Source organism: Bufo gargarizans, chromosome 10, assembly GCF_014858855.1.
Source record: "Bufo gargarizans isolate SCDJY-AF-19 chromosome 10, ASM1485885v1, whole genome shotgun sequence".
Taxonomy (NCBI): Eukaryota; Metazoa; Chordata; class Amphibia; order Anura; family Bufonidae; genus Bufo; species Bufo gargarizans.
In genome coordinates this window covers 11617453-11630928 of record NC_058089.1, presented here as the reverse complement: position 1 = coordinate 11630928, position 13476 = coordinate 11617453, and the positions used below count along the sequence as shown (strand labels likewise).

The 13476-nt window shown below is 48.0% G+C and overlaps 1 protein-coding gene across 3 annotated transcripts in view; it reads right to left on the bottom strand.

The window, feature by feature from the left end:
* NELL1 (neural EGFL like 1) overlaps positions 1-13476 on the bottom strand; it is an 843611-nt gene that overhangs the window by 218319 nt on the left and 611816 nt on the right. For 2 of the 3 annotated variants that reach the window (XM_044270974.1, XM_044270976.1), the window contains one exon: positions 985-1161. The exons of the other annotated variant lie outside the window; for it this stretch is intronic. In XM_044270974.1, coding sequence (XP_044126909.1) covers positions 985-1161 — 177 coding nt within the window. The remainder of the gene's footprint in view (positions 1-984; positions 1162-13476) is intronic. 3 annotated transcript variants of the gene reach the window in all.

Here is a 13476-nt window from a genome sequence, read left to right as displayed (position 1 = left end):
AGAGCAAGGATGAGGAGGTCGCGTGGCTGAGGCTTGCACTGTGAGAAGCACATTGATCTCCACAGCAGTGGACAGGAAGGCCCTTGAGGGATCAAATTGGATTTACCCATCATGTGTGGTAGTGTAAGAAACCCAAACCAGAAGTGGCTCCAGAAGAGGAAGGCACCAAAGAGGAGAACAAGACATGAAGGAAGGGGAGGAGCTTAGGGATGGACAGGAGAGGAGCTTAGGGAGGGATTGGGGGGGCACAAGATGAAGGAATGGGAGGGGCATGAGGAAAGAAGAGGAGGTGAAGAAATAGGAGGAGCTTGGGGGGATAGGACATGAAGAAAGAGGAGGAACAGGACATAAAAAAGGGAAGGGGCTTAAGGAGGGACAATGGGAAGCAACAAGGAAGAATGAAGGACAAGAACCTGGAGAGAGGAACAGGACATACATTGGGAATGGGGAAGCGTAGGGAGAAGGTGAGGAACAGGAGATAAAAGATGGGGAGGAGCTTAGGGAAGGACTAGGATAAAGCACGGAACATGAAGGGGAGGAGCTTAGGGAAGGACTAGGATAAAGCACGGGCCATGAAGGGGAGGAGCTTAGGGAAGGACTAGGATAAAGCACGGGCCATGAAGGGGAGGAGCTTAGGGAAGGACTAGGATAAAGCACAGGACATGAAGGGGAGGCGTTTAGGAAAAGACCAGGGTGAAGGACAGGAAAGAAGAGGCGGCAGTAATGTCCTGCCCTGGTACATGGTTGTTACTTGGTTCTTTTGCACTGCGGCGGTCCTTCGGGTGTCCACTATAATACTTGGGGACCTACACAGCATATGCTGCCAATGGGTTCAGCCAGTGGTGACATCTCTAGCTCTTTGTAATTGGATATTGGTGACTGGTTGACTCCAAATGGCTGCATGTATTGTGTTGTGGTGGGAATATTACGGCACAGCTTAGACTGGGTGCAGTGTAAACTCTATATACCACGGTCTGTCCTTACCAGGCAGCGACACTCCTGGCAGCTGTAGGTCCACTTGTCTCCGCTGTGGTAGAGTCTGCGGCCACTTTGATCCAGGCACTGGCTGGTGACTCTGGTGTCGCACTCCGGGCAGCAGAACAGGTCAACGCTCGGGTTCTGGCAGTCGCAAGCGGTCCTTCGGCAAAAGATTTTCCCGTCCTGTCAGAGAAAGATAGCAGAAATGTCAATTGTTCTGCTCGGAGTATGTGAGATAAGAATCCACCACTGAGGAGGGCGTCATCCTCTAAAACAAAGCTTTGTGTCTATATGGTCGCTTCCAAAGCTGCATCACTATCGGTGCAACTCAGCGGAGAGGATATTACAGACCGGACGCTGCTGCTTTGCATCGCAGGAGATGTTTTCCTCTATACATTGTGTGCACTCCACATCTCCTCTGATGCCTTGAGATGTGAAAACAGCAGAAACCTGAATGCAGCTCTGGGTGTGAATAGAGCTTAAGACCTCCTATAACACCTGCTTAGGTTGGAGGAGTATATATATTTTTTTTGTCTGAATTGCTGAACACATTTTATGGCGAGTTCTCTTAAATTTCAGAAGTGCTTGGGGTCATAGTTTTTCTCAGACTCCTAAATGACAAATGTTCCTAATTTAAGGGGTTCCCTGATCTGGAAATCCCTCCATACATGTGCGCTCCACTCCAACAATAGAAAGCTCCTGATCAGAAGGCTCTTTCGTCTGCTTTAGTAGGACACATGGACAGGGTATGTTGCCTCCAGCAGACCTACCAAGTGTCCTCTTTTAGGCTACGTCTACACGACGACATTTGTCGAACTAATGTTGCGCGACAATTTTTATAATGGCAGTCTATGGTGTCGCACTGCAACATGCTGCGACTACGACGCAACAGTCGCAGAAAATTCATTTGAGATGGATTTTTCTGCGACTGTTGCGTTGCAGTCGCAGCATGTTGCATGTTGCAGTGCGACACCATAGACTGCCATTATAAAAATTGTTGCGTGACATTGATGCAACAAAATGTTGCGCTACAAATGTTGCAGTGTAGTTGTGCCCTATCTGTCGCGCGACAAATGTCGTCATGTAGACGTAGCCTAAGAGGGACTGTCCCTCTTTTCTACATAACTGTCCCTCTTTTTGATCTGAAGAATAGATTTTCATTATTACAATATTGACCCAGAAAGTCTTTGTCTGGTTCCGATCTACATATTTGACACCACCCTGTATATTATTTCATTATTTGATTCAATTAGAATTTTCTAAATTTCTAAATTCAGATAATTTTTTACTATTTTGTAAGAGAAAACTATTGATGCGTATAAATGTGCAGGAAAAATAGATCTTTCACGCAATGAACCATAAGTGTCCCTCTTCGAACGTCCAAATATTTGAGACAACACCTTTAGCACTCTTGCACACGAACGTATTGGTTCCATTCCGTGCATTTTGGACCTCAATTTGCGGTCGCCAATGCACGGGCAACGTCCGTGCGGCAGCCGGCACGGATCCAGACCCATTCAAGATAGAGCAAGTTCTTTTTTTTTGGGGAAAGGAAGCACGGAAAGGAACCCCATGGAAGCACTCCGTAGTGGTTCCGTTCTGTGCTTCCGTTCCGCACCGCATCTCCGGATTTGCGGACCCATTCAAGTGAATGGGTCTGCATCCATGATGCGGAATGCACACGGCCTGCGCCCAGTGTATTACGGAACCACTGTATGCGGCCCGCAATACGGTCACGGGCGCACAACGGCCATGTGCAAGAGGACAAGTGGCGGATGCATACCACCCTAATGAGAGATGCAATGACGGCCATACTCTTGGTCTCATAGTTATTTCATAATTGATATAAAATTAATATTTTGATTTGGATATTTTTAAGGTGGAAATATTCTTTTTCGTTTTGGAGATTATCTACGGAAATGAGGTCTGCACTAAATATGTTTAATTGAGGACTGTTGGGGGGCACCTGCGAGTGGGTCTGGTCAGTCATTGTGTACAGCCGTCCGACCTCTTTTCCTGCAGGAAATCAATTGCAAACCGCGATAAATATATGATGCTGGTTCTCCTCCTGCGCTGATCCACAGAAGCTCCAGCTCCTTGAAGGAGCACTTGTATTTCTTCAGGATTGATATTCAGCCTCTTCCGGCATTTTTACAAAACCTCTGATATTCTGCCGCCATTCAATCAATGACATTATTCTTCGTTAATTCTTTGAAGATCTCCCCCCCCCCCCAAAAAAACACAAATTTTTTCTCTATTGAAAAAAAAAAAAGAGAGAAAAAGGGAAAAAAAAACCTGTGTTTGGAATAAGCTCCAGGGCAAATCCAGAGTGAACCAATTTCACATCTCATCAATTATGTGAATGAAATCTTTAAGTAGCTGCCTGCCTCTCAGACCTGTCACCGCGATACTTAGCCACATACTGGCTCCGGAATTAGAGGGAAGAAAATAATTTTCAATACGCCCGGGCAGCACAGGTGGCCCCGTATCAATTTAAAAAAAGGAACACTTCATTAAAAACCTAGCAGACAGCTGTGACAGGACCGCTGGAGTCGGCGCGCCTTAAATATTACTCTTTATGCCCCAGTTTCCTACGTGAAGGACGTCGATATCGCACAATTCAGGCACCAGTAAGACTGGGATTTATAGGCAGTCGAGGCAGGAACAACCCAGCTTTCCCAAACCCTTTATTTTACTTATAAATTTCATTTGTGCAGGGGGTCCGTATGCAGTTTACCTTTCTGGAGTGACTGGTGTTTTTATTAACCCATTAAAAACCATGATCTGGTGGACAGGGGTGATCGATTTCTTCATTGCAAGTTGGACCCCACACCACCGTGACCCCATTAGCAGCTGGAAATGGTAAGGTTAGGGCTATTATGGTTTTTACACGCTCCATTTCTTTCTAGTCCTCAATCATTTACTACTTATTGCTTCTCGGGCTCCTTTAAAGGGGTTCTCCGCTTAGTAATATCCCTGTTAGAAGGGTCCCTTGGGAACAAGATGATTACAAAGTGTTTCTCTTGCTGGGACCTCCAGTGATCAGCTGTAATGATGCCGTAAGTGTTGAATTTCCCTGCAGCACCCCCACAGGGGAAATAAAGAATTACACATTGTCCGCTCACATCAGTGGGTTACCTGTATAATACAGGACAAGACAGGTCCTCCAGCGCAAGAGACGCTCCTCGTAACTGCTCCGAGGATCCCCCCCTAACTCCTAGCTGTGATGTCTAACCTCCGGCACTCCAGCTGTGGTGAAACTACAACTCCCAGCATGCTCTATTCATTTCTATGGAGTTCTGAGAACAGCCAAGCAAGTGTACATCTTGGAAGTTGTAGTTTTAGCACCACTGGAGGTTAGCCATCACAGTCCTATGGCGTATGGCAATGTTTTTGTTTTTTTAAGTGGACAACCCCTTAGGGTGATGGTGGCCCCCCTTAACTGTTGGGCAACATAGTAGCTGCTGTCTGATAGTTACTCTCTTGTAATCATAAACTCTAGTATGGAGAGTCCTGCATACATTGAGCACCTGGCTTAAAGGAATTATTCACTTTTCTTGGCCTAATCTTTCTTCCAAATTTACTGATTAGGAAGGTGCTGTAGTTTTCAATGTGACCTGTAAAGAGTGTGAGGAGGCTCCCTAACCCCAACATGTCACCCCGGACACTCGGCCCCCAACCTTTGATCTGGACTTGGATCAGAGCTACAAACCAAGACGTCACCTTCTAACTAAAATGATTCCTTGGCAAATTTCACCCATGGAGTCTTGTGCTGATAACCGAACATTTTAGGCCTCATAACAATGTATCTTGAATATGTAAATAAATGTTATATTCTATGTGATACATTTGTATGTACATCGCCTGTGACTGCCCTGATAGGATGATACATACCTTGTGACACAGTGAGAGGTTTTGTCTGGGAAAACAGGTATTTTCCTCCCAGCATGTGCCAGGGGAGGTCAAATACTGGATCGGATTTTAAGTGCCAGTCTGGGTTTTGGCAGCACCTGGCTGTCCTTAAATAGGCAGCTGGGCTCAGAAGCCAGGTCTCTGTGTTGGGATCTGGGAGCCTTGTGTCTGGATAAAGGCTTGCTACCTGTTTGGCGTGAAAACAGGTTGGTGCTGCTATGGTCAAGGACTCTTTGAGGCAGAATTGCCACATGGTGTGAATTACCACCAACACCGCAAGGTGACTTTTTGTCACTTGCCTAAAGTGTGAATAAAACACTGAACTGTTTAATCCAAAGAACTTGTTGTTGCCTCTATACTGCGTCCGCTAATCCTGTCTGCCAGAGCGAAACTCCACAACATGTACAGCTCCTGTGACTGCCCTGATAGGATGATAGATACATGTACAGCACCTGTGACTGCCCTGACGGGATGATAGATACATGTACAGCTCCTGTGACTGCCCTGACGGGATGATACATACATGTACAGCGCCTGTGACTGCCCTGATGGGATGATAGATACATGTACAGCGCCTGTGACTGCCCTGACGGGATGATAGATACATGTACAGCGCCTGTGACTGCCCTGATGGGATGATAGATACATGTACAGCTCCTGTGAATGCCCTGACGGGATGATACATACATGTACAGCTCCTGTGAATGCCCTGATGGGATGATATATACATGTACAGCGCCTGTGACTGCCCTGACGGGATGATAGATACATGTACAGCTCCTGTGAATGCCCTGACGGGATGATACATACATGTACAGCTCCTGTGAATGCCCTTATAGGATGATACATACATGTACAGCTCCTGTGAATGCCCTGACGGGATGATAGATACATGTACAGCGCCTGTGACTGCCCTGACAGGATGATAGATACATGTACAGCTCCTGTGACTGCCCTGATGGGATGATACATACATGTACAGCTCCTGTGAATGCCCTGACGGGATGATACATACATGTACAGCTCCTGTGAATGCCCTGACGGGATGATACATACATGTACAGCTCCTGTGAATGCCCTGACGGGATGATACATACATGTACAGCTCCTGTGAATGCCCTGATAGGATGATAGATACATGTACAGCTCCTGTGACTGCCCTGATGGGATGATACATACATGTACAGCTCCTGTGAATGCCCTGACGGGATGATAGATACATGTACAGCTCCTGTGACTGCCCTGACGGGATGATACATACATGTACAGCTCCTGTGAATGCCCTAATGGGATGATACATACATGTACAGATCCTTTGACTGTCCTGACGGGATGATACATACATGTACAGCTCCTGTGACTGCCCTGACGGGATGATAGATACATGTACAGCGCCTGTGACTGCCCTGACGGGATGATACATACATGTACAGATCCTTTGACTGTCCTGACGGGATGATACATACATGTACAGCTCCTGTGACTGCCCTGACGGGATGATACATACATGTACAGCTCCTGTGACTGCCCTGACTGGATGATACATACATGTACAGCTCCTGTGACTGCCCTGACGGGATGATACATACATGTACAGCGCCTGTGACTGCCCTAATGGGATGATACATACATGTACAGCTCCTGTGACTGCCCTGACGGGATGATACATACATGTACAGCTCCTGTGACTGCCCTGACGGGATGATATATACATGTACAGCTCCTGTGACTGCCCTGATGGGATGATATATACATGTACAGCGCCTGTGACTGCCCTGACGGGATGATAGATACATGTACAGCTCCTGTGACTGCCCTGACGGGATGATACATACATGTACAGCGCCTGTGACTGCCCTAATGGGATGATACATACATGTACAGCTCCTGTGACTGCCCTGACGGGATGATACATACATGTACAGCTCCTGTGACTGCCCTGACGGGATGATATATACATGTACAGCTCCTGTGACTGCCCTGATGGGATAATATATACATGTACAGCGCCTGTGACTGCCCTAATGGGATGATACATACATGTACAGCTCCTGTGAATGCCCTGACGGGATGATAAATACATGTACAGCTCCTGTGACTGCCCTGATGGGATGATAGATACATGTACAGCTCCTGTGACTGCCCTGATGGGATGATACATACATGTACAGCTCCTGTGACTGCCCTGACGGGATGATACATACATGTACAGCTCCTGTGACTGCCACATACATGTACAGCTCCTGTGAATGCCCTGACGGGATGATAGATACATGTACAGCTCCTGTGACTGCCCTGACGGGATGATACATACATGTACAGCGCCTGTGACTGCCCTGATAGGATGATAGATACATGTACAGCTCCTGTGACTGCCCTGACGGGATGATAGATACATGTACAGCGCCTGTGACTGCCCTGACGGGATGATAGATACATGTACAGCTCCTGTGAATGCCCTGACGGGATGATAGATACATGTACAGCGCCTGTGACTGCCCTGATAGGATGATAGATACATGTACAGCTCCTGTGACTGCCCTGATGGGATGATAGATACATGTACAGCTCCTGTGACTGCCCTGACGGGATGATGCATACAGTACATGTATGTCTCTATCACTGGACTGTGATCATTTCTGCCTCGCTGTGATTGCTCCTCCCGTCAGCGGCTGACCGTATCTCATTGTGTCTTTAAAGGCAGTGCTGCGCGCCGGCCGGGCGCTCTCCTCGCTGTTCACGTTCTGCAGAACAAGCACAATCTGCCCTATATGAACATACACACAGGGATTAATTATTTCGGTATTTCCTCTCCAGCTGCCGGCTTCACTCGTACAAGTCTATATGAACAAGCGACTAATGATTCTGTTCAGCCAGAGGCTTATTATCTGCTGTGAAACTACAAATCTCAGCATGCTGCTCCAATACGGATGTCTGGGATGTTTTCTGTTCAGTTCAATGAGTAGACCCCCCCCCCCCCCCCCATGCAGACGGACTGGTCAGACGGACTTCATATCAAACGGAAGTCATCTGCTGTTATTTCCGATGTGCACTCCTGCTCCCCTCCCTACAGCATGACGCTGCCCCGTCTGTCTAAGGCTACTTTCACATTAGCATTTTTGGCGGCTCCGTCATGGATCTGCAAAAACGCTTCCGTTACCATAATGCAGCCGCATGCATCCATCCTGAACGGATCCGGTTGTGTTATGTCTTCTATAGCCATGAAGGATCCGTCATGAACACCATTGAAAGTCAATGGGGGACGTATCAGTTTTCTATTATGTCAGTGAAAACGGATCTGACCCCATTGACTTACATTGCGTGTCAGGACGGATCCGTTTGGCTGCAAGCTGCGTTTTGGTGTCCGCCTCCAGAGCGGAATGGAGACTGAACGGAGGCAAACTGATGCATTCTGAGCGGGTCCTTTTCCATTCAGAATGCATTAGGGCAAAACTGAACCGTTTTGGACGCTGAGCCCTGAGCGGATCTCATAAACGGAAAGCCAAAACGCCAGTGTGAAAGTAGCCTTACCCTCATCTGCTGAAATTCTCTGTGCTGCTGAGGAACCTTGTTCCTTCTAAAAGTGGTCTCCCAGTTCTCTCATGTGTAGTCCTTCCATAATATATTACCCACCACTAGAGGGAGCTCACTGCAGCTAGTATTGCACTGAATGGGGCTGTATGAATCTGTCAACTCCGTCATGAGAAGCCGTTCAATGCCACTATGGGCCCCATGACACATGCCCTGCCTCTGTGGTAGTTATGCCACCTGTATCCACTTTCACAGGACCCCATTAACATTGCTGTCTGCATTCTCCTGATTACCCAGTTGCATTGCAAGGTCATGCTTTAATACAGCAGGATGTCGGCATTATCTTAGTGCATCTATAGTATAACCTACGCGTTTCAGCCGCTCTAACCAGGATGATTCTTGAACGGTCACACCTCGCGGCTGCAGCCTGTCCTCCTGACGCATGTGGCATATGGCGCGCTGTCTATCTGCAGATGGCTGGGTTGAATAAGGTCAGCGCTAAAGCAATAGACTCGCAGTCATTACCTGCCACGTTCCCTCAATTCTCAGCACATTCAATTACCATCATCTCCGGTATTCACAGCTATAATGATGGTGAAGGTATTACTTGTCATTAGCCAGGCTGCCGGAGCGACAGGTGCAAAGTCCTAATCCCCCGGCTAATAACCGGCAAAATATTAACATTCACCGCAATAAAAACTCACAAAAAGCCGATAAACCGCTAAAGGCCAGCCCTGCAACAGAATCGCTTAACATTTACCGCATTTGGAGACTGAGACGGGATCATGGCTGGGCTTTGCCATCTCCCTGTTCTAGACATGTGATGTGGGCATAAAACGCGTCTTGTAATTTATTTATGAAGCTAAATTACCGGGTGAACGTTGGCAAGGAGTCGTCGTAAATTATATGGGTGATTACAAATGACTCGCTCATTGATTCCCAACTGCTAAACGCTCAATCATTATTAGTGCTGTTACCACCCCTCCCTGCGAACGTTGGCAGTCGCTGCCCCTCGCTCCTGCGTGTGCGCACTGTGACGACTTAACGCTGCACCATCCAAATTCAACCAGCAAACGGTTATAGCGCTCATTATTCTATGCCTCTCACCATGTTCTTAAAGGGACGCTCCTTACAAACATGTTGGAGGGGCTGAGGGGTGGAGCATGACACACGGATACCCTCAGTGTTCCTTTAAGGGATTGTTGCAGATATGACGGGCTACAGAAAGACTAAGGGGTTAACAAATCAACCATGATCCACAACCAAACAGCTTTGTATTAAATCCCCTTCCTCCAAATACCCTAATAACCCGTGTGGAGAAATGATTACTTAGGTACTGGATCCTCCCAAATTATAGCTAGTCTATGCAATGAGTCTCTGCCCTGACTGAGGTAAAGGACCCCTAAAAATGCCCCCCTATCCTCTCCGCATTCCCTGATAACCCATATGGGAAGGTGGTGCACAGGGAAGGGCTTACGAGGGCCTACATATACCCGATGTACAGAGGCACAGGGTCCCCCAAAATCGGGGAGGGTCTACTCAGGGGGCGTAGCTATAGGGGAAGCTGCAGCTTTGGGGCCCTGACCCAGAAGGGGCCCATCCAAGAGGAGGAGGACTAAAGGATTTGGTCAGGGCCCCCTCAACAGTATTACACAATGAAATGACAGTGTGGACGGCGTATGAAACGGATGGATCAGCTGCCGGGCCTGGTCTGAGAGAGCGACCTTTACTAGCCACAGGAATGGGGGCGCTAAAAAAATTACTGTAGGATGGAGCCCCATTCAAAAATTTGCTGTGGGGCCCAGTCATTTCTAGCTACGCCACTGTCCCTACTCTACCTAATAGGGGGAGGGGAGTCATGAAAATGACCCCTTATCTCCATATACCATAATGGATGTGCAGGGTCCTCCAGAATTAAAGATGGTTGATGAAGCGGGTCTCTGCTCCAGTAGGGGAAGGGGGTGTCTTAAAAACGCACCCCCCTTCTGAATCATCTACCTATATCCTAAAAACTATACGGAAAGCTGATGTACATGGGCCCAGTGAGTGTCTGCTCTGCCTAATAAAATGCCCCCTCAATATTTTCCATATACCCTAATAACCCATATGGAAATGTGACTGGGCCCTCCAAAAATAGTACACATCTTCCCCTCCCCCATCCGGAGAGGTGCACTTCCCAGCAGGGGCCCCAGGCCGCCCGTCTATTACTGGTGGGGGGTCCGTCACTGGTAAGCTGGTGGATAGACGTCTGCTCCGCAGTATTTTTAGCTTCCATCCACTTTCCCATCGCTTCCTCGCAGCTGTGTTGTCGACTCCAGAATAGAAATCTGCATATTCATCTAATCTGTAAAGTGTCAGTTACGGATGATTCCAGGTTGGAGATTTGCTTCTTCTGAAACAGACACCCAAAGTAATGTGCGGAAAATTCTGCGGCAGGTGCCGGGCGCTCAGCATTTGCATATCCCATTTCATTCTCCGGTTGATTACAGTCACATTATCGTACCTGTGTGAAGTTGGCACCCCATGTTCTTAAATTTCAAAAAGAAATACACCATTCGTTTGTGCTGCGTTTGTGCTGGTTTGTGCTGCAAAAATGAACGTTTGCGCCGCTTTGGTTTCCGAGATATTGCGCGTTTGATTTGCTGAAACCCGCCCACTTTCCACCCCATGTTTTTAAATTTCAAAAAGAAATACACCATTTGTTTGTGCTGCGTTTGTGCCGCAAAAATGAACGTTTGTGCCGATTCGGTTCCTGAGATATTGCGCGTTAGATTTTTATGAAGCCCCGCCCATTTTCCACCCCATGTTCTTAAATTTCAAAAAGAAATACACCATTCGTTTGTGCTGCGCTTGTGCTGGTTTGTGCTGCAAAAATTAACGTTTGCGCCGCTTTCGTTTCCGAGATATTGCGCGCTTGACTTGCTGAAACCCCGCCCACTTTCCACCCCATGTTTTAAAATTTCAAAAAGAAATACACCATTCGTTTGTGCTGCGTTTGTGCTGGTTTGTGCTGCAAAAATTAACGTTTGCGCCGCTTTGGTTTCCGAGATATTGCGCGCTTGATTTGCTAAAACCCCGCCCACTTTCCACCCCATGTTTTAAAATTTCAAAAAGAAATACACCATTCGTTTGTGCTGCGTTTGTGCTGGTTTGTGCTGCAAAAATTAACGTTTGCGCCGCTTTGGTTTCTGAGATATTGCGCTCGATTTGCTGAAACCCCGCCCACTTTCCACCCCGTTTTTAAATTTCAAAAATAAATACACCGTTCGTTTGTGCTGCGTTTGTGCTGGTTTGTGCTGCAAAAATTAACGTTTGCGCCGCTTTCGTTTCCGAGATATTGCACGCTTGATTTGCTGAAACCCCGCCCACTTTCCACCCCATGTTTTTAACCCTGACTCTAGACCCCCCAGGTGTGCTGCAGCTTGCCCCCCTCCCGCCCCCTTTCACAACTTTTTTTGGGGCACAAGCATATTATATATTTTTTTCTGCGTACGCTGACTGTGGCCGGGACTCTTAGCGTCACTGTTAGCGCATCGCACGCCCCACCGCTGATCAACTTCGGATGGTTGATCAGCGAGTTTGAATAAAAAATAAAATCTAATTTTTGGGCCTTTTTTATTTTTTGGTCTGTAAGGTTTAGGGTAAGTTCCCGAACACTCGTCCCCACACACACCAAATAAAGTTTATCACACACACTCCCCTATGGCCTGCCAGATGTTCTAGGCGGCATATGCCCAGCTTGCCTCCGAGAGCCCCAGTGAGGACGAGGATAACCCCACTTTCCTTTTGTCATCCGCGTCCTCCTCATCATCTAGCAATGATGATGAGACCCCAAGGCGGCGGAGACGCCGCCAGGTGGAGCAAGGAGACCGCCATGCTAGGGACCCTGTGGCCCACACTAGTACGAGAAGGTCTGGGGCTCGTACTAGTTTTCCGGCCCACCAGTTAAGTCCACTGGAGCCCCCTACCGGTGAACTTGCATGGTGTACCCCAGAGCGTTTTGAGCCCGTGATTCCTGATTTTGTAGGCCAACCAGGAATCCAGATTTCCACAGTGGGCTTCACTGAATGCAACTACTTTAGTCTTTTTTTCAGTGACCCCTTTGTGAATCTGATGTTGGAGCAGACGAACCTGTACGCCCCACAGTTCATTGCTCAACATCCGGGCTCCTTTTTGGCTAGGCCCGGTGGCTGGACTCCGGTCTGTGCAGCCAAGATGAGGACGTTTTGGGGCCTCGTGCTGCATATGGGCCTAGTCAAGAAACCTAGTGTCAGGCATTACTGGAGTGGGGACATCCTCTACCAGACCCCACTTTACAATTATGCAGATAATGCAGCATGTCCCCCCCAAGGTGATCCTGCCTATGACCGCCTGTACAAAATCAGGTCGGTCATCGATCACTTTGGGGCCAAATTTGTGCAGGTTTATGTACCTGGAAGGGAAGTCGCGGTTGATGAGTCTCTCATTGCTTTCAAGGGGAGACTCATTATCCGCCAGTATGTTCCCTCTAAGCGGGCGAGGTATGGTGTGAAGCTGTACAAACTTTGTGAGAGTACCTCAGGGTGCACTTACAAGTTTCGTGTGTACGAGGGGCGAGATTCCCGTATTTAACCCCCAGAAGGTTCCCCCACTCTGGGTGTTAGCGGGAAACTTGTGTGGGACCTTATGCACCCACTGCTGGATAAGGGTTACCACCTTTGTGTGGATAACTTTTATACTAGTATCCCCTTGTTCCAGTCTCTCGCCGCCAGATCCACGTTCGCTTGTGGGACTGTGCGGAAAAATCAACGCGGCCTCCCTGCCCACCCCCTCCAGGTACCTATCCCTAGGGGTGCGACCCGTGCACTTACCAGTGGAAACCTGTTGCTGGTCAGGCATAAGGACAAGAGGGATGTCCTTATGCTGTCCACAATTCACGGTAACGGCATCACCCCTGTCCCTGTGCGAGGTACCGCGGCAACGGTCCTCAAGCCTGATTGCATCGTCGACTACAATCGATATATGGGAGGAGTTGATCTCCCTGATCAAGTCCTCAAGCCATATAACGCCATGCGC